General features: G+C 49.8%; 1 protein-coding gene across 4 annotated transcripts in view; it reads right to left on the bottom strand.

Annotated features, from left to right (window-relative positions):
• The window catches only part of LOC102448900 (arf-GAP with SH3 domain, ANK repeat and PH domain-containing protein 1-like), a 103,315-nt gene that overhangs the window by 21,733 nt on the left and 55,474 nt on the right, over nucleotides 1-26,108 (bottom strand). For all 4 annotated transcript variants that reach the window (XM_075901428.2, XM_075901426.2, XM_075901434.2 and 1 more), the window contains 9 exons: nucleotides 24,717-24,786; nucleotides 24,104-24,191; nucleotides 22,545-22,593; nucleotides 21,641-21,804; nucleotides 19,066-19,199; nucleotides 16,902-16,993; nucleotides 12,874-13,060; nucleotides 9,087-9,172; nucleotides 4,624-4,739 (listed from right to left, as the gene is read on the bottom strand). In XM_075901428.2, the coding sequence (XP_075757543.2) occupies nucleotides 4,624-4,739; nucleotides 9,087-9,172; nucleotides 12,874-13,060; nucleotides 16,902-16,993; nucleotides 19,066-19,199; nucleotides 21,641-21,804; nucleotides 22,545-22,593; nucleotides 24,104-24,191; nucleotides 24,717-24,786 (986 nt within the window). The remainder of the gene's footprint in view (nucleotides 1-4,623; nucleotides 4,740-9,086; nucleotides 9,173-12,873; nucleotides 13,061-16,901; nucleotides 16,994-19,065; nucleotides 19,200-21,640; nucleotides 21,805-22,544; nucleotides 22,594-24,103; nucleotides 24,192-24,716; nucleotides 24,787-26,108) is intronic.

The raw sequence follows: 26,108 nt of genomic DNA, 5'->3' as shown, positions 1-26,108 counted from the left end.
GTCTGTGTACTGCCGTATTGGTCTCCCAACAGACGTCAGGGTGATTAAAGTCCCCCACGAGAACCAGGGCCTGTGATCTGGAAACTTCTCTCAGTTATCCAAAGGAAGCTTCATCTACCTCATCCACCTGATCCAGTGGTCTATAGCAGACACCAACCACAACATCACTCCTTCCATGACAGTGCTCCAGTCATGTGAGTTGTCCCATCCGTTATTCCAATCAAATCATAGTTCTTCAACTGGGCCAGGGCTTCTAATTCTTCCTGTTTGTTTCCCAGGCTTCTCGCATTGGTTTACAAACACCTTAATAACCAGTTGATCGCCCTGCCTTCTCCATCCAAATCAGGGGTCCTCTGTTGTTGCTCGTTCCTCCTTGTGATTCTTCCCAGTGTCCGACTTCCTCACTTACCTCTGGGCTTTGGTCACTGTCCCCCAATGAACCTAGTTTAAAGCCCTCCTCACTCGGTTTGCAAGCCTGCCCACAAAGATGCTCTTTCCTCTCTTGGTTAGGTGGATCCCATCTCTTCCTAACAATCCTTGTGCCCGGAACAGAGTCCCACAGTCAAACCAAAGCCCTCTCTGCAACACCACCTGTGCAACCACGCATTTACTTCCTCAATTCGACGATGCCTACCCGGACCTTTTCCTTCAACCGGAAAGATGGACGAAAACACCACTTGCGCTTCAGGTTCCTTGATCCTTCTTCCCAGCGCTACATCATCTGCTGTGACCTGCTCAAGGTCATTCTTGGCTGTATCATTAGTTCCTACATGGAGAAGCAGGAAGGGGTCATGATCTGAAGGTTTAATCACTTTCGGAAGACTCTTGTTCACTGCTCCCAGTAAGCAGCACACTTCTCGAGACTGCAGGCCTGGATGGCAGATGGATGATTCAGTTCCTCTTAGGAGGGAGTCCCTGACCACCACCCATCTTCTTTTCAGGGGGTGGTCGTGGAACCCCCATCCCTAGGACTGCGCATCCCATGCCTTCCGGTAAATGGTGTTCCCTTCTGATTTCTTCCATGAGAGGTTCCTGCCAAAGCATTTTCCACTGCAGTGCCTGTGGAAAGAGCCTGAAAGCGGTTCCTTATCTCTACAGGTATGGGGGACACCTGAGTTGGCCTTCTTCTCCTTGTAGAGGTTACATGCTGCCAGTTTTCTTCCGTGTCCTGTACTGCCCTGGCTGGCTCTTCAGCCTGGCGTGCCTGCAGGATCAAACGCTGCCTTCTATCGAGGAAGTCTTCATCCTCTCTGACAGAACGTAGGGTCCATACTTGGGCCTCCAGTCCTCTCATTTTTTCTTCCAAAATGGTGACCAGCTTGCACTTAGTGCAGATGAAATCCCTTCTTCCGGGAGGAAGACAAACATGCACATGCTGTGCAGATAACAACAGCAGAGCTATCACCATCCATACCTGCCTTCCTTCTGAGAGATTCCTCAGATGTTATTAAATGCCTCCTTGAAGGGCAGGAGTGTAGTGAAAAGATATTAAAGAATGGCAAGTATATCTTGCCCCCTTCCCAACGCCCTCTCTAAACTCCGTTAAGAGCCCCTGTTCACCACCACCCTGGTAGCTGACTCACTCCTTTATAAAACCCCCTAGACTGCTTGATAGCCCCTGTCATGATTATGAGGGTTAGCCAGCAGCCTGGGGATTAAGGGGTTAACTACACCTAGCCAGGTGGAGTGACCAATAGGAATGTAGGTGGGATTTTTCAAACTGGGACAAAGGAATTTGGGTTTTTTCCTTTCCCCTTTTGTCTCTCTGGGAGAGTTCTCTGCAGCTACAGGGAGGGACAAGCATGTCTCTCTCTCTCTCCAAGACACCATTCTTCATTTTCTGTAAGTAGGGTAAAGTTTAGGTAGTTTCGTTAGGTTTTATTGTTTTATGGATTGGGTATGGGATCTGAGATCTGGCACTGTTTAAAAGATGTTTTGGCTTTTCTTTGTAACTAAGTTCTAGGCCGATGGAGTTTCTCCATGAGTATATTTTGTTACCTCCCTATCTAGTCATTATGTTTGCAACAGGAATATTGTTGTAATAATAAAAGTTCTTTCTTTTCTTTTTATTAACCTGGCAGTGGTTAATTGTGTGCCTTGATTTTTATTTTAGGGATAAGATTTCCCAAATGATCTTTCCCCTGATTTCTTTATCAACATTTGGGTGGTGGCAGCGGAAGTTTTATTCCCAAGATCTAGTTTTTTAAGATTTTGGGGGAATTTTTATACCAAAGCCTGGTAGATAAGGCTTTGGGGTACACTTGCTGGCCCCCACTTCTGCATTTATCATGCCAGAGTGGAAAAGGAGCCATGACACTAGATCTTGGGAATAAAACTTCCGTGGAACGAGGTGTACCGGTAGTTCGGAATAGGAATCCTAGTCCGAACTACCTAGTTCGAGCCCCGTGTAGCCGCGCTGCACAGGGTTCGAACCAGCGGGGTTTTAAAAATGGCGGCTCCCCGCTTATGCAAATGAAGCCCGGGAAATTCAAATCCCGGGCTTCATTTGCAAGTGCGGTATGCCTACATTACCCCGCTAGTTCGAACTAGCGGGGTAGTGTAGACATACCCCAAGTCTTGATGAGCAACTGTTAAACAATCTCTTTTGTCCTTAAGTCTGAGCAGTGGTTGGTAGGGAGGGGCCTCAACTCCTTAACAAAAGGAGTAGGAAAGCAGAGGCCTGGGTCTTTTGGCTGGGCTGCACCTGAAGGAAGGAGCCTGAGATCCGAGGTGGGGTGGGGGAGTGGGAGGGAGACAGCCCTGGTTTACTGTGGCAGCTGGAAAAGAGGTTTTACGGTGAGTTTGATTAAGTTTGCACTGAGGTTTCAGTGTAGAATTAGCCAAGCGTTTTTCTTTCTTTTCATTTGTAACTGTCTTTGCTCTGCCCGTTTTCACTTATTGCTACTTAAACCCTACGGCTTCCACTTAATAAAACCATTTTTATTTTCTATCAAACCCAGTGTAAGTGATTGTTACGGGGGGGGGGGGGGGGAGCAACCAGTGTGCACATTCCTCCTTTCATTGCTAAAGGGAGCTTACCTAATTCTTCGGGGTTTGATCCCATCTGGGGAGTGCTCTCTCAGGAGGCTGGGCCCTAAACTGCACTCTCTTTGGACCGAAGTGGTTCCGTGTCGGTGCTGCTTCTCAGTGGCAGCAGGGACCTCAGGGCCTTGGCTGGGGGAGACCAGCAGAGCTGGCCCAGCAGGACCGGGCAGAGAGAAGCCCCAGAGAGCGGGAAGGCGAGTGGCAGTGGCCGTGTCAGCACCACAGGAGGCCCCCCTGAGGGGTCGTCTGTGACCTCACCCCGTCATACAAAGTAAGGAAGATTTCTCAGAAATTCAGGTCCCTCACAACACTCCTGTTAATGCATCCCAGAAACATATTTGCCTTTTTTTTTTGCAACAGTGTCCATTGTTGACTCATATTTAGCCTGTGGTCCACTATGACCCCTAGATCCTTCAGCAGTACTCCTTCCTAAACAATCACTTCCCATTCTGTATGTGTGAAACTGACTGTTCCTTCCTAAGTGGAGAATTTTGCATTTGTCTTTATTAAACTTCATCCTGTTTACCTCAGACCATTTCTCCAGTTTGTCCGGATCATTGTGAATTGTGACCCTATTCTCCAAAACTCTTGAAACCCCTCCCAGCTTGGTATCATCTGCTAACTTAATAAGTGTACTCTCTATGCCATCGTCTAAAACATTGAGGAAGATATTGAATGGAACTGGTCCCAAAAATAGACCCCTGCAGAACCCCACTTGTTATGCCCTTCCAGCATGTTTGTGAACCATTAATAACTACTCTCTGAGAATGGTTATCCAGCCAGTTATGTACCCACCTTATAGTAGCCCCATCTAAGTTGTATTTGCCTAGTTTATTGATAAGAAGGTCATGCGAGACCTTGTCAGATGCCTTTCAAAAATCTAGGTATGCCACATCCACCTCTACTTCCTTATCCACAAGATTGGTTATCCTACCTCTGTCCAGGTATCTTCTGAAGGAATCAGGATTCCTACCACCCACTGAGTCATTGAAGATCAGCACCTGACTTCTCTAACCAGAGAAAAGCCATGATCCCTGTTCCACACCATGTACTGCAGACCCTGTCAGAGGCACCTCTGCACTGCTCCGGAGACATACTGTCCTGTGGCTATACAACACTGCACATTCTGAGTATAAAAGCCCTTGATTCTACATGCTCCCTCTATTGCATTTGGTCTAGTACCTAGTGCAAAGAGCTCCTGTTCTGTTCTCAGTAAGAGATGCAGGGTGCAGAGAGCAGACATTGGCCCCACGAGTGACACTGTACAAAATAAAAATGACAATGACTCCTGTGGCACCTTATAGACTAACAGATGTATTGGAGCATACGCTTTCGTGGGCAAAGACCCACTTCGTCAGATGCATGCACAGCTTGGATGTATTGGTGCATAAGCTTTTCATCTTTGCCCACGAAAGCGTATGCTCCAATACATCTGTTAGTCTATAAGGTGCCACAGGACTCCTTGTTGCTTTTGCAGATCCAGACTAACACGGCTACCCCTCTGATACTGTACAAAATAAGGACCCCACCCAAGCCCTTCTGTCGTGTTTGGAGATCACAGCCCGCGCAGTCACTTACTGATGGCAATGCTGGCTTTGGCTCTCACAAGGAGCTTGAGGCACTCAGGTTTATTGTGGAAGCAGCAGTAATGAAGTGGTGTGTTCCCCTTCTCTGTCTGCTTCTCAAGGCTCCCACTGTGGCAAAGGATAGTCAGCATGAGTATGCCTGAGACAGAACAGTTCTCAAGAGGTCATCAAGTCCAGGCCCCTGCCCAAAGCAGGACCAATCCCAACTAAATCAACCCAGCCAAAGCTTTGTCAAGCTGAGACTTAAAAACTTCTAGGGATGGAGATTCCACCACCTCCCTAGGTAACCCATCCCAGTGCTTCCCCACCCTCCTAGGGAAATAGTTTTTCCTAATATCCAACCTAGACCTCCCCCACTATAAGTTGAGACCATTGCTCCTTCACCACTGAGAACAGCCTCTCTCCATCCTCTTTGGAACCTCCCTTCAGGAAGTTGAAGGCTGCTATCAAATCCCCCCTCATTCTTCGCTTCTGCAGACTAAATAAGCCCAAATCCCTCAGCCTCTCCTCATAGGTGTGTGACATTTGACCCCAAACCTCCGTAACTTACAGGAACATAGATCAGAAACTACAATATCCAGCATTCGGCTTCTAGCCAATGCACATGAACAGGGCTCGACAAATAATGTAATCTACACGCCCGTGGCGAGTAGATTACAACCCGCAAGAGCCGGCGCAGAGCAATCTGCGTATGCGCAGAACGATCTGCGCATTCGCAGAGCCGCGCGACTGGTGAGCAGAGCTCACCACGGCTTGGCCAAACATCCAGTCTACTGTGTGGCTCTTGTGCATTGGGCAGCTCTGCTGACAGCTCCGCTGGAAACTTGCGCATTTCACTGCTGTGGACAGCAATTGAAGTTCATTCTGTGGCCACTAGAGGGTGTTTTGGCCCATGGCTTTAGGCAGGAGGAGACAACTTGTTATGGGTGGAGGATAACGCAGTGCTGACTGGCAGGGGCTGACTAGGCCCAGATTAAGGCAGGGTCTTAAAAGGGATAGGTCACAGCTGCCCTCATGCTTTATGAAAATTGGCTTCTGAATATGACAATACATATCTCAAAGACATTTTATGCAAAACAGATCATGTAACATAGACTTTTTAAAGTTACAATCTGCTGAATGAGTATATTCTATTTGTGCATGTCTCATGCTTGTGTATAAAGTTAGAAATATGGACTGTAAATCTGTTTTTAATTCTAAATTTTCTAATGAGGGCCATTACTGATACTTTAGGAACTTAATGGCTCAGTACTCAAACCAACGACCCATGAATGGTTTTATTTTCCAGTGAGCCCAAACTGTGGTCTCTCCTAGAAAGACATGTGACTGTACCACTTGGTACTGCCATCCATCTTGAATGTGATACTTTTTCAAGGGGATGGGGAGACTGAACAAAGGGTTCTTGTCTATTTAAGGAATGGAAAGCAATCAGTCTTTGTCTTCAGCTGGCTTTGGAAATTGCCTCCCCATGCTAAGAAGATATACACGAAGAGACCTGAAAACAAATAACTGTAGAGAAAGGGTGGAGGCAAAGCTGCTGGGCCCACGTCATTAAAAGATCAACTGTAGCCTGAGATAAGAACTGTTTAGGGTAAGAATTTGCATGTAACAAGTTTCTTAGGGTACATCTAAACTACACCTCTCTGTCGACAGAGAGATATAGATTAGGCACATCGACATTGCTAATGAAGCAGGGATTTAAATATCCTGAGCCTCATTAGCATAAACATGGCTGCCGCTTTTTTTCAAAATGAAGTTTTTTCGAAAAAATGGCAGTCTAGACGTGGATCTGTCAAAAATAAACCCTTTTTTGACAGCTCCTGTAAACCTCATTTTTTGAGGAACACAGGAGCTGTCAAAAAAGGGTTTATTTTCAACAGAGCCGCATCTAGACTGCTGGGTTTTTTTTCGAAAAAACTCTGTTTAGAGAAAAAGCGGTGGCCATGTTTATGCTAATGAGGCACGGGATATTTAAATCTCTGATTCATTAGCAATGTCGATGTGCCTAATCTACATCTCTCTGTTGACAGAGAGGTGTAGTTTAGACGTAGCCTCAGTGTATTAGAATTAGCTGGCACATTTTATTTTAAATTAGTAACTTACTTTGATCTGTCTGTTTTCACTTGCATTCACTTATATCTGACTTTTTATAGTTCATAAAAACACTTTTGTTTACTATCCAGTCCCTTGAAAAGAAAGAGTTACTCACCTTGTGCAGTAATGGTTGTTCTTTGAGATGTGTCCCTGTGGGTGCTCCACTCTGGGTGCTGGTGCGTCCTCACGCCGGCGACCGGAGACTTTTTCTAGCTGTTTCTGCCGCGGCGCGCAGGTGCCGTAGCGCCCTCTAGTGTCGTTGGGACTGAAGGGGCACCTGCGCGCGCGCGGCTCCTCCGTTCCTTCTCTACCCGCCAGAGTATCAGGCTCCAAGCAGGGGAAGGAGGGAGGGTAGTGGAGCACCCACGGGGACACATCTCGAAGAACAACCGTTACTGCACAAGGTGAGTAACTCTTTCTTCTCCTTCGAGTGGTCCCCGTGGGTGCTCCACTCTGGGTGACTACACAGCAGTTGTCGGCTCGCGGAGGTGGGTTTGGAGCCGTGTGGTAGTAACTGTGGATAGCACCGCTTGTCCAACCACCATAGAAGATGCTATCGAGGTGGAAAGAGCATAATAATGCTGGCAAGGAGAAGTGGGGATTAGAAGTCAAGTGAAATGCTGACAATGCAGGAGGTGATGCAGAAGATAAGGGGTTAGCCCACGAAAGCTCAAGATACCATCTACATGTTCTGTTAGTCTATAAAGTGCTACCAGACCATTTGCTTGCTGTTTTTTTCTATAACAGACTAACTCGGCTACCGCCTGAAGTTTCTACAACAGTGGTCACCAACCGGTAGATCAGGATCTACTGGTAGATCTTGGAGCCTTTGATAGGTGATCCTGACTGGTTTGGCTGGGAGGCTAGCAAGTGCTGGCACTTCAGCTGCTCCTTTCCCCACTGACCCTGCTGCTCCTACTTGTTGTGCAGAGTGGGGGAGACAGGGTACGGGAGAGGGGGACAGAGTGACAGGTGTCCCCTGCCTTTATCTCCACAGACCGAAGAGGACAGGGGTGGGTATTTGGGCCTCTGTGAAGGGGTGGGGCAGGGCGGGGGTATTTGGGTTTGAGGTAGATCCTGGACTGACAAATTTAAAAAGTGATATTGTGCTTAAAAAAGTTGGAGACCACTGTACTACAAGGAAGACAGTTTTGTATGCAGGGGTGATTGGTGAGAGGGGAGCTGGGGGGGAGGGGGACTAATGACCATGTTACCTCCCCCAGCCAGGGGAAGGGCTGGGAAGGGTTCCCTCTGTCCCAGACCCCAGCTCTCCACATCCCTGTTCCCTCCCCACCCTGCCTCTTCCCCCAACTGAGGCTGGTTGGGGGGATAACAGAGCCAGAGGCCAACGCTGGCAGCAGGGCTCTGCCAGACCCAGACTCACTGCTTTGCTCCCTGAGCTGCATTGCTCTACTCCTGATGGGGAATGTAGGGGGGTGTCACCCCCTCCCCTGGAGAGGTGCAGCTGGGAGAGCAAAGCAGCTGGGGCTGCCTTGCTCTGCTTCTCCCTGCTGCTGCCAGTGAGTGCAGGGGGGACAGACTAGCCCTCCAGCTAGTTACCCTGCTGGCTATTGGCTGGCTCCTCCCACACATGGTGTTTGGGAGCACGTTATCCCCACACATTGTCCTTGTTTGTGAGGACAGGAATCCAGGAGAACTGAATCCATTCCCAGCTCCAAAAGGTGTCTTATGCCACCGTGCCCAAGTCGCTTTCTCCCTTTGAGCCTCCATTCTCCCATCTGTAAACTGGAGACGATGATCATGGAGACAGATTACAAGGCTCAGTCTCAGTGAGGCACCCTCATGGAGATAGACTTGAATGCTATTTCCACCACAGTCAATGGTGCACTGGGCTCAAACGCAGAAGGAACCCTGCCTGCTCAGGAAGAACCAGACTCATTCTGAAAAGCAAGAGCTAGCCCTTGGGAAGCTCATCTTTGAGCTGGGCTGGGTCGCTTAATTTTTAATGGGTTATGGAGCCTGTGGGCCTCAGTCAGGGTGGGCATGCCCATTGCAAGCTGTTCAGTGATGGACATGAGAGGCATGGGCTGAACCATCCGGGAAGACACATGTTCCAGCTGGAAAATTCTCATTCCCATCAGATCTCATTGCTCCCCTCAGCGGAGAAATCAGGGAAGGACCATGGTTGTGAATTCCCCTCTAACATTAAAGGTGGTTTCCCCAAGTCAAAACTGAGGCACTTTCACAGGGAAATACCCTGGTGCTCGTGGTACTTCAGGGGCTATTCAGAGGCATTTAGTGTCCAAAGCTATCCAGAACCTTCCAGCAGCACTAACTCCGCTGACTGTATTATGTGTCTTGGCCTGAGCCGCAGCCCTGTCCCTGCTAGAATCAGGTTACCTGTTCTGCACCAGAAAATCAACAATGTGCAGGGAGGTTCGGTCTGCTAACAACACTGCCAAGTGGAGAACGGTTTCCCCGGATTCCTATGAACAAGATACAAACAGCGAGTGTCTGGATATCTTTTCTTTGGTCTTCGTGGCTAAGGATGCTAGGAAGATTCCCACACCTGAGCCATTCTTTTTAGGTGACAATTCTGAGAAAGTGTCCCAGATTGAGGTGCCAGAGGTGGTTTTGAAACAGACTGATAAACTAAACAGTAACAAATCACCAGGACCAGATGACATTTTCCCAAGAGCTCTGAAACAACTCAGATGTGAAAATGTGGAATCATTAACTGTGGTTTATAATCTATACTTTAACTCAGCTTCTGTACCTAATGACTGGAAGATAGCTAGTGTGACACCAATATTTAAAAAGAGCTCTAGAGGTGATCCTAGCAATTACAGACTGATCAGTCTAATATCAGTACTGGGCAAATTAGATGAAACTATAGTTAAGAACAGAATTGTCAGACACATAGATGAACATAATTTGTTGAGGAAAAGTCAACGTGGATTCTGTAAAACAGTGTTTCTTAAACTTTTTAATATCAAGGAACACCAAACAATACATTTGTTTAATGAGGAACACCAAGGATTTTTTGTTGACCCCCTCCCAAAAAGGGGGAAGGGTCAGGGGGACAGTTATTGAGCAATCAATCAATCAATCTCTTTAAGGGCAGCCATTTTGAATTCTGTTGTTGTCTGCGGCACACCTCTGACTGCCTCGCGGCACACCGGTGTGCCGCGGAACACTGCTGTAAAGGGAAATCATGCCTTACTAGAGTTCTTTGAGGGGGTCAAAATCACATGGACAAAGGGAGATCCAGTGGATATAGTGTACTTAGATTTCCAGAAAGCCTTTGACAAGGTCCCTCACCAAAGGTTCTTAAGCAAAGTTAGTTGTCATGGGATAAAAGGGAAGGTCTTTCATGGGCTGATAACTGGTTAAAAGACAGGAAACAAAGGGTAGGAATAAAAGGTCAGTTTTCAGCATGGACAGAGGTAACTAGTGGTGTCTCCTAAGGGTCTATACTGGGACCGATCCTATTTAGCCTATTTATAAATGATCTGGAGAACAGGGTAAATAGTGAGGTGGCAAAATTTGTAGATAATCCTTAACTGCTCAAGATAGTTAAGAACAAAGTAGACTGTGAAGAGCTTCAAAAGGATCTCACAAAACTAGGTGATGGAGCAACAAAATGGCAAATGAATGTTAATGTTGATAAATGCAAACTAATGCCCTTTGGAAAAAATAATCTCAACTATATATACAAAATGATGGGGACTAATTTAGCTCTAACCACTCAAGAGAGAGATCTTGGCGTCATGGTGCATAGTTCTCTGAAAACATCCACTCTGATAGAGGCAACAAGGGGGGGGGGGGAGTGAGCAGTGTAGGGACTAGTCGACTATCCGATAAGCTTTTGCTTATTGGATAGTCAACTAGTCGTTTACATCCCTAGTATCCAGTGGGGTGAGAAGAACAGAGTCATCTAGTTGCTGCCCACTCTAATAAGGAGTTTAGACGTGTGCTTATATTTATTTTATTTTGGAAACCACTCTGACTTGTTGCCTATCACTTACAGTCACTTGAATTCTAGCTTTTATTGTCAATACATTTGCTTTACTGTTTATTTTTACCAGTGAGGTTGCCTGAAGTGTCTCATAAATCTGCTCAGTTTGCAAAGGCTGCTGTGTATCCTCTTTCTATTAATGACGTGGTGAACCAATTCATTATCCTGCATAGCTTAAGAAAGGATCTTGAGCAGTGCAGGATGGTGCATATTTCTGAGATACAAGGCTGGGAACTGGAGGGTTTGCCTCCCGCCTTTCTCTGTATGATTCATAAGTGTATTCAGCCAGTCTAGCTGGGTAGCGGGCCCCACATGCTCTTGTGCTGAGTGATGATAGCCTCTGGAGGGGTTTGCTGCTTATCACTGAGAGACAGCCCAGGCTGGAGAGTTAAGGGGCACAGTGGTCGCATGGTTTCAGGAGACATCCCAGGGAACCCATCACAGAAGGTTCATATACACTCTTACCCTAATCGTAAGGAATCAGTAATTAGGAGCAGCATACTGCAGTAGTGCATAGAACAGGGCCCCACTGAGCAAACACCAGACTGTACTGGTGCATCTACACAGCAGCCTAAACTCAAAATAAGATACATAATTTGTGCTATGCAAACTGAGTATCTTATTTTGACTGTATTTCAAAATAACTTTTCAAAATTTGGCACATCTACACAGCGCATAGATTCATGGAACGAGGACAAATGAGTTTCCCTGTCACTTCTGACTATTTGATTAACTAGTTTTTAGAGAACCCTCCATCAAAATTAGTACCTTATTAAGATATAAAATCCTTTTTTATTACTAAAATCTTTGGAAACATATTTTTAATGTATAAATATGGTAAAATTTCATAAGCATGTATTGAAATAGTGTTCCCTTTTTCTAAAAGCAATGGATTTTGTTATGAACACACTAAACTGCTCTGGTTGATTAATTTAAAACAATGTCCTTGTTTCAGTGAGTTTATATATGTAGTAATCTGGCGTGATTACTTTAAATATACTCTTAAGCCTTCATAAAGTATAAAATCATTTTAGAAATGCCCATGAAGAAAATGTAAAGTAGAGAAGGGCTGCATCATGTATTCTGTAAATCTAGCTCACAACACTCCTGTTGAAGCATTCCAGAATCATGTTTGCTTTTTTTCCAACGGTGTCATATTGTTGACTCATATTTAACTTGTGGTCCACTATGACCCCTAGATCCCTTTCTGCAGTACTCCCTCCTAGAGCAGTCACTTCCCATTTTGTATGTGTGAAACTGATTGTTCTTTCCTAAGTGGAGCATTTTGCATTTGTCCTTATTAAATTTCATCCTATTTACCTCAGATAGAATCATAGAATCATAGAATAATAGGACTGGAAGGGACCTCGAGAGGTCATCGAGTCCAGCCCCCCGCCCTCAAGGCAGGACCAAGCTCCGTCTACACCATCCCTGACAGATGTCTATCTAACCTGTTCTTAAATATCTCCAGAGAGGGAGATTCCACCACCTCCCTTGGCAATTTATTCCAATATTTGACCACCCTGACAGTTAGGAACTTTTTCCTAATGTCCAATCTAAACCTCCCCTGCTGCACTTTAAGCCCATTACTCCTTGTCCTGTCCTCAGTAACCAAAAGGAACAAATTTTCTCCTTCCTCCTTGTGACACCCTTTTAGATATCATTTCTCCAGTTTGTCCAGATCATTTTGAATTATGACCCTATCCTCCAAAGCACTTGCAACCCCTCCCAGCTTGGTGGTATCTGCAAACTTAATAAGTGTACTCTCTATGCCATCATCTAAATAGTTGATGAAGATATTGAATGGGACTGGTCCCAAAAATAGAACCCTGCGGAACACCACTTGTTATGCCTTTCCAGCGTGTTTGTGAACCATTAATAACTACTCTCTGAGAACGGTTATCCAGCCAGTTATGCACCCACCTTATAGTAGCCCCATCTAAATTGTGTTTGCCTAGTTTATTGATAAGAAGGTCATGAGAGACCATATCAAATGCTTCATTAAATTCTAGGTATACCGCACCTACCACTTCTCCCTTATCCACTTGTTATCGTATCAAACAAACATCAGATTTGTCCCACTGCCTCGTCTGCACTGTCTCTGCCTCGCTGTTCCTTTCCATCTACATTGTGGGTCTCTTGGGGTACCCAGTACAGGGGCATCCTTACCTCCATAGGCTCCAGAACAGGCTCACTTAAATCCACCTTTTCGGCATAGGCCTGGAGCAATGCAAATATGTCCTTCCACCTGATGGCTTCCTGCAGCCCCTGGGAGTGGGCAGCTGGGCTCCTGGCTTTCCTCTGGGCATATTTCCTCTCCATGTACTTGGAAATGATGAAATCTTTACGAAGGGCCCTGGGGTGGGAGGAGAGTTCGAATCCACATGAGACTGTGCAAGCCCTGGAGCACGATTGCTCCTGCTCAGACTTGAGGTTTCGAGGCAGGTATCAGCAGAGGGGCAGTGCTTCCTCTCCTCTATTTCTGCTGGCTCCTTCTTTATCTCTGCCCTTCTTTTCCTCTTGCGTGGCCGCCAACCTGCTGTACCACTCCCCACACCCTGCTCCAGAAGCACTGCCCACTCTGGAGACATTGCTGCTATCTTAAATCGCAGCTCCTGAAGTCACATGTTTACATGGAAGTATTTGGGGTTTTATCTTCCCAAAGGCAGTTTCTGGACACTGGAAGCCAGGTCATACATGTAGGTGAATAGACCACAAACTCAACAGCAAAGAACATTCCATGTTATCACTTCATGAGGTCTGGGCTTGACCCGTGATTTTGACATGTCACATTAGCAGTGCTGCCCTGACTGGGGGCACTCTGTGGATTTGTCAGGCAGAGTACAGAGGATTTCAATGCACTAAGCTAAGGCACGGTGCAGGACAAAAGGGGAGGGGGAGCAGAGCAGAGCACCAGCATGCTGCACAAGAGCACATCAACCCTACCGCCCCTCTGAACTGGCAGGCTTCAAGGGCTTTCACCAGAAGCCAATGCTATGGCTCACTGGATGGTGGAAACAAGCAATGGAGACACCTGCCAGCACCTCCAGCCTACCCTGGGCTAGGGCAGGATTGTTCCCTGGGGTTTGTTTTCTAGCATTTTATCCTATTTAGTTTTAAAAACCTCAAATCATGGGATTCCTTCCCTGTCCCCTGGGAGGTGCTTGCATCACCTCATATAGCTCACCACCAGAGGGCACTTTTTGAGATGCAGCTTCTTTTCCCTCTCTCAATTTCCTCCCATTCCCTCCAGATCACATTTGGACCACGCAGCACGTGGCCGTGCATGCCCCTCCCCCAGACAGTCTTGCATTAGCCAAAGCTCTGCAAATTGAGCTCTCTATTCTTTCCATATATAGCAGGGCCTCTTGCTTTACGTCCTCTGTAAGGTGGATAGAAAGCTGGCCAGATCATCAGGCTCAATGGGTAGTGGATCAATGGCTTGATGCCTAGTTGGCAACTGCTAGCAAGTGGAGTGCCCTAGGGGTCTGTCTTCGGACTGGTTTTGTACAGCATCTTCATTAATGATCTGGATGAGGGGATGGATTGCACACCAGCAAGTTCACAGATGGCACTAAGCTGGGGGGAGGGGTACATACATTGGATGGTAGGGTTGGCTTCCAGAGTGACCTGATTAATTGGAGGATCTTGCCAAAAGAAATCTGATGAGGTTCAACAAGCACAAATGCAGAGTCCTGCACTTGGGATGGAGGAATCCCAAGCATTGCTACAGGCTGGGGACTGACTGGCTAAGTAGCAGTTTTACAGAAAAGGACCCAGGGATGACAGTGGACAAGTTATGAGTCAACAGCATGTCCTTGCTGCCAAGTAGGCTAACAACATTTTGGGCTTCATTAGTAGGTGCACTGCCAGCACATCAAGGGAAGAGATTCTTCCCTTCTACTTAGCTCTGGTGAAGCTATATTTGGAGAGCTGCTCCAGGTTTGGGCTCTCTCCTCCCCCCCCCCCCCCCACTACAGAAAGGATATGGACAAATTGGAGACAATCCCACAGACAGGATAAAAAATTATTAAGGGGCTGGGGCACAATTTAGGAGCAGAGGCTGAAGGAACTGGGCTTACTTAGCCTGCAAAAGAGAATGAAGGGGGACGTGATAGCCTTCAACTCTCTGAAGGGGGATTCCAAAGAGGATGAAGCCAGGCTGTTCTCAGTGGTGACAGAGGGCTGAACAAGGAGCAATGGTCTCAAGTTGCAGTGGGGGAGGTCTAGGTTGGAGATTAGGAAAAACTATTTCCCTAGGAGGATGGTGAAGCACTGGAATGGGTTGCCTAGAGAAGTGGTGGAATCTCCATTGCTAGAGTTTTTTTAAGGCCAGTCTTGACATAGCCCTGTCTGGGATGGTTTAGTTGGGGTTGGTCCTGCTTTGAGCAGGAGTTGGATTGGATAACTTCCTGTGGTCTCTTCAAACCCTAGTCTTCTATGATTCAATGATTCATGGCTGTTTCCATTGCTCTTGGGCCTTTGTCTGCATCTTTCTGACAGAGAAATGCCCAGAGCTGGATGCAGTGTTTACTGATTCTTAGATGTTAACACCAGAGGGACTATTAGCATCATCTAGTCTGACCTCCTGCAAACACAGGCTGGAGAACTCACCCAGGGTATGTCTACACTACCCCGCTTGTTCGAACTAGCGGGGTAATGTATGCATACCGCACTTGCTAATGAAGCCCGGGATTTGAATTTCCCGGGCTTCATTAGCATAAGCGGGGAGCCGTGTAGCCGCGCTACACGGGGTTCGAAGCAGCGGGGATTTAAAAATGGCGGCTCCCCGCTTATGCTAATGAAGCCCGGGAAATTCAAATCCCGGGCTTCATTAGCAAGTGCGGTATGCATACATTACCCTCCTAGTTCGAACTAGGAGGGTAGTGTAGACATACCCCCCGGGGTTTCTGGATCCAGCCTAGAAATTTTGGTTAAACTAGAGCAGGGCTTAGGAAGAGACTGCCATCCTTGACTTCAAAGTCCAGGGAGCTTGAGAGGTGCCAGTGCTGTTGCCTTCCTGCTCGGAGAGTGGCACCTTTATCCATATATCCAGATTCACTTGGGCTGTGTCTACATTGGCCGTCTATTACGGAATAGGCATGCAAATGTAGCACTTTGGAAGAGGAAAATCGGCGGGGGATTTAAATATCCCCCGTGGCATTTGCATTTTCATGGCCGCCGCTTTTTTCCGGCTTGGAGATAAGCCGGAGAAAAGCGTCCAGACTGGCGCGATCCTCCGGAATAAAGCCCTATTCTGGAGGATCTCTTATTCCTACTTGCAAGTAGTGCTACATTTGCATGCCTATTCCGTAATAGGGGCCAATGTAGACGTAGCTTTGGGGTACCTCAGTGTACTGGCTGAGCAGTGGAATTTGCTGATTGCTAGCTCTTCTGCAGCTGTGCCTAGTCTCACCTGCTGCAGGCTTTTGTGGTGTTATTTTCCCTACAGCAGTACATCCTTCCAGAATGAATCTTGCTGTGTTATTTCTGCTGTGGTTTCCACTCCCTTTGTCAGATTTCGGTCCTCACTAATATTGGGCCTGATCTCACTTTGAGGTGCACCAGGTATGGGCATTTACACCAGTGCTACCATTCTAATTCAGTAGCATGCACTGCTCGCCATGCCCTTGGGCCCAAGACCCGCTGTGTGCTGGGGCAATGGAGAGTGGGGCCCATGGTTTGAGCTGAAATGTAAGAGATGTCACGGTGATTACTAAGGGTTGGCCCCTAGGACACCTTCCCACGTGGAGGAGTATTTTCCAACGTGCTCAGCACTGGTGGAACTGCTCCCATTTGCACCCACGGGAATCCATCAGTAACATTAAAGGACACCATCCACCCATGCCCCAGGCAGCTTTGGAAATCTCAGCCCTGAAGTCAGTCACATCCTTCCTGCCTACACTGCCTCTCTGCTGTGTCTGTCCTTCAATGCCAGAGCAGTTCGGGGAATCCTCCAGAAAGAATTGCTGGCTGGCCCCTCATTCCCATGGCTAAGCACTGTGAGGAGTGGGGCTTAGAGGGGAACACTCTGACCTTCCCAGCCCAGAGGAACCCAGGCATCTGTTCCAAGAAAGCTGGAAGAGCAACTGGGAACACACAGCACAGGAGATAGGCTAATCACTATGAAGCTCTATAGCTAATGCCCAATATGGAGAGATTCGCCCTCACACCAGGCTCCCCAAGAAACTACTTACATATCACTGCCAGCTGTGGGCTTTGGCAAAGGGCTGGGAAGGTTGGCTTCCAGAATGTCGTTAAAGCCAGAATTGCCAATATTCTTGGCCAGCTGCAACACAATCAAGCAAAAGACAGGTTAGCAGGACATACAGCATCCTGGTGAGAGCCGGGAGTGTGTGCCAGTCAGAGTACGGTGGGGTGTGGGCTGGGAAGGGCCAGGAAGGCATGGACATACAGAGTCCACCTCTCACTGTAAGCTGCTTAGATGCCCCTGCCCATGCTATAACTAGCTTCTGCCCATGCAATGCACTATCCAAGCTTCAGCAGAGCAGGGGAGCACTCCCAGGGAGCGTGTGTGGGCAGCGGCTGAGCGGGGGAAGGGGCCTGAAGGTGGCAAAAGGGTGGCAGTGGAGCAGGACGGACACCTCAAAGGAGGGCGGGCAGGCAGCAATGGAGCAGGAGGGCAGGCAGGCGGGAGGCAGTGGAGCAAGGTGTGCCAGAGGGGTTGTGTATAGGCAGCAGCTGACGATGGTGGCAGATAAAGATGTGTGTGTTGGCGGCAGTGGAGCAGGGAAAGCACCCTGAGGGAGTGCTTCAGGGGTGGCAGTAGAGTGGGATGGATACCCCAACAGTGTGCGTGTGGCTAGCAGCAGAGTGGGGGTATATGCACGTGGCTGGCAGCAGAGTGGAGGTATATGCACGTGGCTGGCAGCAGAGTGGGGGTATATGCGTGTGGCTGGCAGCAGAGTGGAGGTATATGCACGTGGCTGGCAGCAGAGTGGAGGTATATGCACGTGGCTGGCAGCAGAGTGGGGGTATATGCATGTGGCTGGCAGCAGAGTGGAGGTATATGCACGTGGCTGGCAGCAGAGTGGGGGTATATGCACGTGGCTGGCAGCAGAGTGGAGGTATATGCACGTGGCTAGCAGCAGAGTGGGGGGGCGTGCGTGTGGCTGGAAGCAGAGTGGAGGTATATGCACGTGGCTGGCAACAGAGTGGGGGTATATGCACGTGGCTGGCAGCAGAGTGGGGGTATATGCGTGTGGCTGGCAGCAGAGTGGGGGTATATGCACGTGGCTGGCAGCAGAGTGGAGGTATATGCACGTGGCTGGCAGCAGAGTGGGGGTATATGCGTGTGGCTGGCAGCAGAGTGGAGGTATATGCGTGTGGCTGGCAGCAGAGTGGGGGTATATGCGTGTGGCTGGCAGCAGAGTGGGGGTATATGCACGTGGCTGGCAGCAGAGTGGAGGTATATGCACGTGGCTGGCAGCAGAGTGGAGGTATATGCACGTGGCTGGCAGCAGAGTGGGGGTATATGCACGTGGCTGGCAGCAGAGTGGAGGTATATGCACGTGGCTGGCAGCAGAGTGGGGGTATATGCGTGTGGCTGGCAGCAGAGTGGGGGTATATGTGTGTGGCTGGCAACACAGTGGGGGTATATGCGTGTGGCTGGCAGCAGAGTGGGGGTATATGCGTGTGGCTGGCAGCAGAGTGGGGGTATGTCTACACTAGCCCCCTAGTTCGAACTAGGGTGGCTAATATAGGCATTCGAAGTTGCAAATGAAGCCCGGGATTTAAATATCCCGGGCTTCATTTGCATCTTGCCGGGCGCTGCCATTTTTAAATCCCCCTTAGTGCGGACTCCGTGCCCGCAGCTACACGTGGCACGGAGTATGTAGTTTATATTAGGCTCTCTCCCTAGGTGTACCGGTAGTTTGAATTAGAGAGCCTAATTCGAACTACCTACTCCGTGCTGTGAGTAGCGACAGCCATGTTCATGCAAATGCCGCGGGGGATATTTAAATCTCCTGTGGCATTTGCAATTCCGAAGTGTCGCATTAGCATCCCTTTTACGGAAAAGGGCGCCGATGTAGACACAGCCTGGGGGTATATGCATGTGGCTGGCAGCAGAGCGGGGGGGCATGCATGTGGCTGGCAACAGAGTGGGGGTGGGCCTGCGCGTGGCTGACAGCAGTGTGGGGGAGGTGTGTGCGTAGCTGGCAGCAGAGTGTGGGTGTGCGCGCGGCTGGCAGCAGAGTAGGGGTGGGCCTGCGCAGAGTGGAGGGCTGCCTGAGGAAGTGCATCTGTGCAACAGCAGAGGCGGGGGAACCATTGGGGCTAGTGGGGCAGCGGTGGCGCGGAGGGGGCACCCTGAGACCGTACACACAGACAGTTCCCTACCAAGAGCTCGGAGGTTGTCAGCTTGTCCAGAGACAGAGACTGGATGCGCGAGTGGTGCACGCCCATCTCCCGATGAATCCCAGAGCACTCAATGCAGATTAGGATGCCCAGGTTAATGGAGAGCCACGTTGGGTCTGTTGGGGAGACAGCACATTGCTCTGGTTAGCAACACCATTCTGCCAGAGGCGCTGTGGCTCGGCGGGAACGAAGCACCTCTCTGTCTCAGCCCCCTTAATACTTACAGTGGGGTATCTGAGGGTGGAGGCTGTGGACCTGCAGAAAGGAGAGAATGAAGGAAAGTGGACATGGAGGGCAGCCTGGCACAGGGCCAGGAAAGGAAGGAGGAGGAGAGGCTAAACCGGGAAAGAAGGAACATGAACAATGAGCTGATTCTCCTTCCCTGGTGCTAGCAGCAGCACTTTATTAAGGGAACCCTGGCTGGGCCTCGTGCTGTCATAGCTCCTCCGCTTTCCTCCGTGCAGCAGCAGGCACTTGGGGGGAAATGGCTGGAGGAAAATGAGCTCTGTGGGTCCCAAGCTGGTGGATGGTCTCTCAGGTGGCGCACATCAGAGCAGCGCCCCCAGGCTTCTGTAGTCTGTCCTGGGGCCAGAAAGAGAATCAAGGAGGCCTAACTGGGTTGTAGAAATAAATGTGAAAACAGGAAGGGGAAGTTCAATGGAGTTCAAGGAGCCTCTCCACTTGACTTGACATGGTTGGCTGAGTCAGGGACGGCAGAGGGGGATGTTTTATGACGCACAGATCGGAAGTATTTGAAAATATCCCCATTTTGGCTGGGGCTGGGAGCAGTGTGAGCACCCTTCTGCCCATCTAGGCAGGGTGCCCCACGCCAGCATTGGGTGCCATTACTCCCCAGGAGTTTGGTGTAGGAGCAGACAAGCGGCTGTTGCTGTGGGTTGTGCAGTGTGCACAGCGGCACTCTCAGAGCAGGTCTGCCCAGAAATGCTGCAGCAGCTGTGCTGCTCTCACACGTTGGTGAAAGTGCTGGTTCCCTGAGGAGCCGTACCAGCGACACCCAGGTTAGCCACCTAGGCCCCTCAGGTGCTAGCTCCCTAGCAATGATGCTCAGGAACAGCACAGGGATGCCACATTTCGCAGCTTTTCATGACAAGGCCGTGCCTGCAGCCCTGTCGCTAAAAGGCAGAGGGGTGAACGTTGTTTGTCAGCACTTCTGCCCCCAACAGCGGCGTTTGCTTCTATCTACCCTGACAAAGCAGCATTCACATTTGCACATGCTGCAGCAAAACCTGCCTCACAGTGAAAGACTGGAGCGAGGCGCGTGCCATTTAGCTTAACAAAGAGAAAAGGAAGGTGGTGCATGCCCCGCTCCTGTGGGGAGGGAGGGTGTGTACGTTAGGCACCCGAGAATGACAAACGCTTTCCTGATCAAGTGCAAGGGTAGCCATCTTCTCTGTCTCCAGTGCCTGGAAATGGCTGAGGCCCAGGGAGCAAGGAAGTGCGGGCGAGGCTAGAGCAGAGGATGTGGCTCTGGACCAGACAGACACTAACTGGCTGAGCAGGTTTGTAGGCTGCTGCAAGGGCAGAGAGGATTGCACTGCAAGTGGCCCAGTACAAAGCAGCTCCTGGGGCTTCTCACTGCTCAGAGGAAAGCCCTGTGATCATCTCCTCTGGCCTCCGGCTAGAGACCTCTCCATGATCCCTGTTCAACCAGAGCAGACCTTTCTGAAAAGAAGCCAGTCTTCAGTCAAAACTAGACAGGGATGGAGATGTTACCACTTCCCTTAGCAAATCACCGGGATCTCCATCCCTTCTGAATGTGTCGCTTCCACTTCCAGCTACTGGACTGTCAGATCTTCCTTCTCGATCGATGAGCCACCAGTGCATATCTGTTGCCCCCGCAGGTACTTCTGACCAACCATATCACAGTACGCTAAATGGCGTGAGCGCCTTAGGTCTTTCACTAGCAGGCAGTTTTCTAACCCTTTCATCATTCCTGGGGCTCTTCCCTGACCCCTCAATTGTCAGAATCCTTCCTGAGGTGTGGGCACCAGAACTGGCCCCACGATTCCAGCAGACGTCTGGAGGATCTGACTAGGGAGACAAAGGGCTGAGCTAAGTGATGGCTAAGGGGGCGCAGTCCCCTCTCACTGGGCAGTTCCATAGCAGAATCCTTCCATTGATGCCACAGCTGGGTGAGCTTCTTGCCCTCGGGACAGCGGGTTCAGAGGGAGCAGGCACTTCCCCAGAACCCTGACTGGCTGCTCAGAGCTGTTCCAGGGTAACCCCCATGACAGGCTCCTGCCAAAATGGCTATTTCTGCTGGAGGGAGGAGTGCAGGCATTTTCCAGGGGAGCTGTAGAAAGCTCCTGAGCAGCGCTGGGGAGGGGGATAGGCGCAGCGGCATGCTGGCGGGGGTGGAAGCAGGGTGCCAAGACACTCCCTACCATCCAGGGATCCAGCAGCGCTGTGTTGTGACTGCAGTCCAGGACGTTTTCGGGACAGCAGCTGGAGAGGCTGGAGCGTGAGCATGGCATGACTGTGCAGAGAGTGACTCCAGGTACCTGTCCCTGTCCCAGCCCCCCGGGAACATGCTCACCAGGTGCAGAGCAGTCGCAGCACACACTGTTCCCTGGCATGCATCTGATTTCCTCAATAATGGCCCTGGTTAGCCCCTCCATGCTGCTCTCTCGGCTGCCTTGCGTCCGGCTGAATGCCACATTCAGAGCCTCTTCCTTACTGTTGCTAAGAACAGAAATCCAGCTGCGAGGAGGAGGAGGAAGGTGCAGTTAGAGAGGGCTGTGCTCCAGAGCTGTGTTCCCTGTCAGCAAGAGCATAGAGGCTCTGTACTCTGGTCCATGGGGGAGCAGCAGAGGCAAGAACTAGGCATGAGCCCCGGTATGCTCCAGGCTAATATGGGGAGACCTCAAATTCTGCTCATGCACATCGCTCTGATGAGAGACCTTGCCCCTTGACTTCATGCTGGCACCTGGCAGGAGTCCTGGAGTGGCTGCAGAGCAGCATCTCCCGGCTGCAGGGGTGGGCATTGACTCCAGCCCTAAGCCCCCAGCATCTTGGACCTTGTGCCAACATTTCCAGCGGGGGGGGGGGGGGGGGGTGAGCCCTTTCTGGCTACAGGCCTGTGCAGGCTCAGTAGGGTGGGCTCACAGCAGGGTCCTTCTCACACCTCATGACTGGCAGGAGCTCGGTAGTGAAGGAAGGATCCCTGAACTCAGCCAGGCCATTGCTGGCTTCTGACTGCTGCATCTCTCTGCAGGGAAGACAGAGGCAACCCAACCGAAAGGCAAATCAGGCCTCAGCCTAGCTATGCTCCTGCCCTCCTTGCTGGAGGGGACAGGAGGACACAGGGCTGCAGCCAGGAGTAAGGTGGTCCAACGAGCTGGATCCCATTCAGCAGCTCACAGAGCTAGCACTTGTTCACCTCAAGGACCTTTATGCTCTGCTCCCTGCTCAGTGCGGTCCGTCCCCACCCCAGTACTTACGCAGTGCATTCCTGCTCATCTTCGGCCAGAAAGTGGTAGGTGCGGTTATCTGAGACACACAGAACCATTTGTGTTTAGATCTGAAACAAATCAGCACCCAGACCGTACCAACAGCCAGAGCCAGCTCCCTGCATTGCCAGGCAAGGGACGTGTGGCATAGCCAGCACACAGAGAATGCTAACCATTCACTCACTCAGCCTCTGCAGCCCATGTGCGTGGGCCAGCACCAGCTTGGGCACCCTCTCAGGAGAGATACCAATGCTGCCCAGCTGTTAGCAGAATGCCTTCATCTAGGTTTTGTTTCTACTGGTGGTGCACATTAAAAGATTCAAGGGAATATTGGCTAGCACCCTGCCTGCCCCACCCAAATGCGGTGCCAGGGTGAGGCAGTAGGTCCCCAGAGGGATCAGGTGCAAGAGCTCCAGACCACATAGCCATAGGCTGCAAGAACGCTGCATCATTGAACTCTATCCCTTTTGCTCTTTCCATCTTTCCTCAGCCTCCTGTCCTTTCAGGTCGCTGTTTTACGGATCACACATGCAGCAGCAATCAGGGCCCTGACTCAGAGCACTGCTGCAATACCAATAGCTAGGAACAACTGTGATTGGCTAAGCTGCCTGCATCACAATGTGATTGTTACCGTATCTCTGCTCTCCCCTGCCAGTGCCACCCTCAGGCAGACATCCAGCATGGGCACACACTAGCAGATCCCACTGTGCTGACTCTTGTTCATCACAGACCCCGCCTCTATCTTCGTCAAGCAGCTTGAAAGCTCAGGACAGCTAACAGCCTTGTGAACCTGGTGTCATGATTATGAGGGTTAGCCAGCAGCCTGGGGATTAAGGGGTTAACTACACCTAGCCAGGTGGAGTGGCCAGTAGGAATGTAGGTGGGACTTTCAAACTGGGACAAAGGAATTTGGGGTTTTTTCTTTTCTCCTTTTGTCTTTCTGGGGGAGTCCTCTGCAGCTACAGGGAGGGACAAGCATGTCTCTCTCTCTCCCAGACACCATTCTTCTCTTTCTGTAAGTAGGGTAAAGTTTAGGTAGTTTCATTAGGCTTTATTGTTTTAAGGGCTGGGTATGGGATCTGAGATCTGGCACTGCTTAAGAGATGTTTGGCTTTTCTTTTTAACTAACTTCTAGCCCATGGTGTAATTCCTCCATGAGTATATTTTCTTACCTTTCCATCTGATCCTTATGCCTGCAACAGGAATATTGTTGTAATAATAAAAGTTTTCTCTTTTCTTTTTATTAACCTAGCATTGGTTACTTGTGTGTCCTGATTTTCATAATAGAGGTGAGATTTCCCAAATGATCTTTCCCCTAATCTCGTTATTAATATTTGGGTGGTGGCAGCGGACGTTTTATTCCCAAAATCTCGGTTTTTAAGATTTTGGGGGAAGTTGTACCCCAAAGCCTTATCTACCAGGCTTTGGTATAAACTTGCTGGCCCCCACTTCTGCATTTATCATACTCATGACCCTGAGTCAGAAATCCAGCCCATGCCTGTTCATTGGGTCTTCCCAGGCACTACAAAATGTGTAATTATGGCACTTACGTGAGATGAGGTCAAAGCACTTCCTGTCATCTGGGTTTGGCTTCACTTGGCAAGTCAGCAAATTCAGCTTGGTAGGTAGACGGTTTAGCTGGTGGATGGGAGAAGGAGCTTTAGTACTCACAGCATCACTATGATGCATCCCCTGGGACAGGTTCCTGCCATGTTCCCAAGCTATAAGGTCACTGAGGCAGAAGCAGAGAGAAAGGACTTACCAGCAGCTAGGGACAAACCTGAAGTTGGGAGAACCAAGCTCAAGGCCCTGCTCTACAGGAGTCTGCCAGTGAGAGCCTAGTTTCCCTAACAGCTCTGCCTGGCCTTCCACAGGAGGAGAAATCCACTGAAGCCTGGCGGCTGGCTTGCCCAGCAACCCAGGTACTTTGTCCTTGCTGGTACTGTCATCAGTAACAAGAAATCACAACAATGACTTTCCCCTGAACCCGGATGCTTGGTGCACTCTCCAGGCAGACCCTACTGTCTTTTAGAGCAAAAGAACTTCTGCCTCAATGGAAAGACTCTGAGTAGGTCTGGGTCAGGCCAGCAGCATGGAGTTGGAGAAGATCATACCATCTCTTCTGAGCAGCTTCCATGAAGGTGCTAGCAGCACCAGCCCTACCGTGCTGTGATAGATGGTCAGGTAGCCATGCCGGATTGTGCACTTCCTCTTCTGCCACACCTTTCGCAGCCTGAAAAGAAACCGGGAATACTCTCATTTCCAAGGAGATGTTCAAAGTCCCACAGCCCCTGGAGCTAGAGACTCCCTCAGCCAGGGACCAGCCTGTCAAAAGGGCGTGCAGAGCAGCACCACTGCAGAGAGCAATGAGAAAACAGAGGGGGACACAGCTTCAGCTCCTGACAAGCTGCTTAGCTCGGCCAGGTGAGGACGGAGCCACCCTTGGCCATGGCGAGTAGATTTTAGCCCAGTGCAGCCACGCAGCGCGGTCTGCCATGTGCAGCGTGCGCTTCCGTGCAGCTGGCAAACGGCTCACCGCCGCTTGGCGAGCCCTGCCTATCAGGGCTGATCTAAGCAGGGTTCTCAGCCTGTGGGTTGGACCCCAACAATGGTCACCACAATGTCTTAAAAGATAGCGTGACAGCTATTGCAGCTCCTGCCCCTTGGGGCTGGCCACCCTCTGAGATCCCTGCAACACTCAGGTCTGGCCCAGCCGCCACCCTGACATGAGTCTCAGTAGGCCAATGGCGAGTGATGCTGCCCCCAGGACCAGGTCGCAAGTCCATTCTTAGAAATGTAGGGGAGCAGCCAGGGAGCAGGGCCAAACCCCTGGGATTGCAATGCTTGGAGCGCTGGGGTAAGGGCTGGGCTGCACCCAACTCCCTGGGGCAGAAGCTATGCTATGCACACCAGTGCTTATGTCAGTGTAAATTATGACACTAAAGGGAACAGCTTATTCACATCCCTGAGCAATATGTTTTGCCAACATAGCTGGTGGTGTAAACGTAGCTTTTGATGGTGTTGTCGAGGGTTCTGTTGAGAGCAAGAACTAAGCAGCCAAATGTGGAGTGAGCATTTTGTGAAACGTGTTTGTCTACATGTGATCTGGCATTTGCCTTTTTTCATTTCTCTGTGCGAGTTCATTCAAGAGCATAGTGACCTCTGCTTTCAGTCGCACTTGGGGGATTTGTTGTAGAGGGTGAGGTACACCTCACATACAACCCCTGGATCTTAAAACGTGTGGGGGGGAGGGCATTGGTCACCAGAGCAATTCAGATATGTCTGCAGGTTTCACACCTGTTGTTTTGGCAAGGCTTGGTGCTGCTTTGCGTTGTGACCTGGTCCATGGAAAGCTTGATCATGAGCTTGGTGAAGCTGGGAGGTTGTTTGAAGACCAGAAGAGAAGGCAAGAACTATTTCCTTCAGGATGGGGCCCCCATCACATATGGTTGTAACTGCTTGATGATACCCCATATGGATTCCAGTGTGAGGCAACAGGTGACAATGAGGGGTATGCAATCAGTGGCTCTCTCTTTTTCTATATTGAAGCGGGTT

The sequence above is a fragment of the Pelodiscus sinensis genome, chromosome 17 (genome assembly GCF_052426305.1).
Source record: "Pelodiscus sinensis isolate ZL-2025 chromosome 17, ASM5242630v1, whole genome shotgun sequence".
Lineage (NCBI taxonomy): Eukaryota > Metazoa > Chordata > Testudines > Trionychidae > Pelodiscus > Pelodiscus sinensis.
The sequence above is the reverse complement of the archived record's forward strand: the minus strand, read 5'-3'. Positions and strand labels throughout refer to the sequence as shown.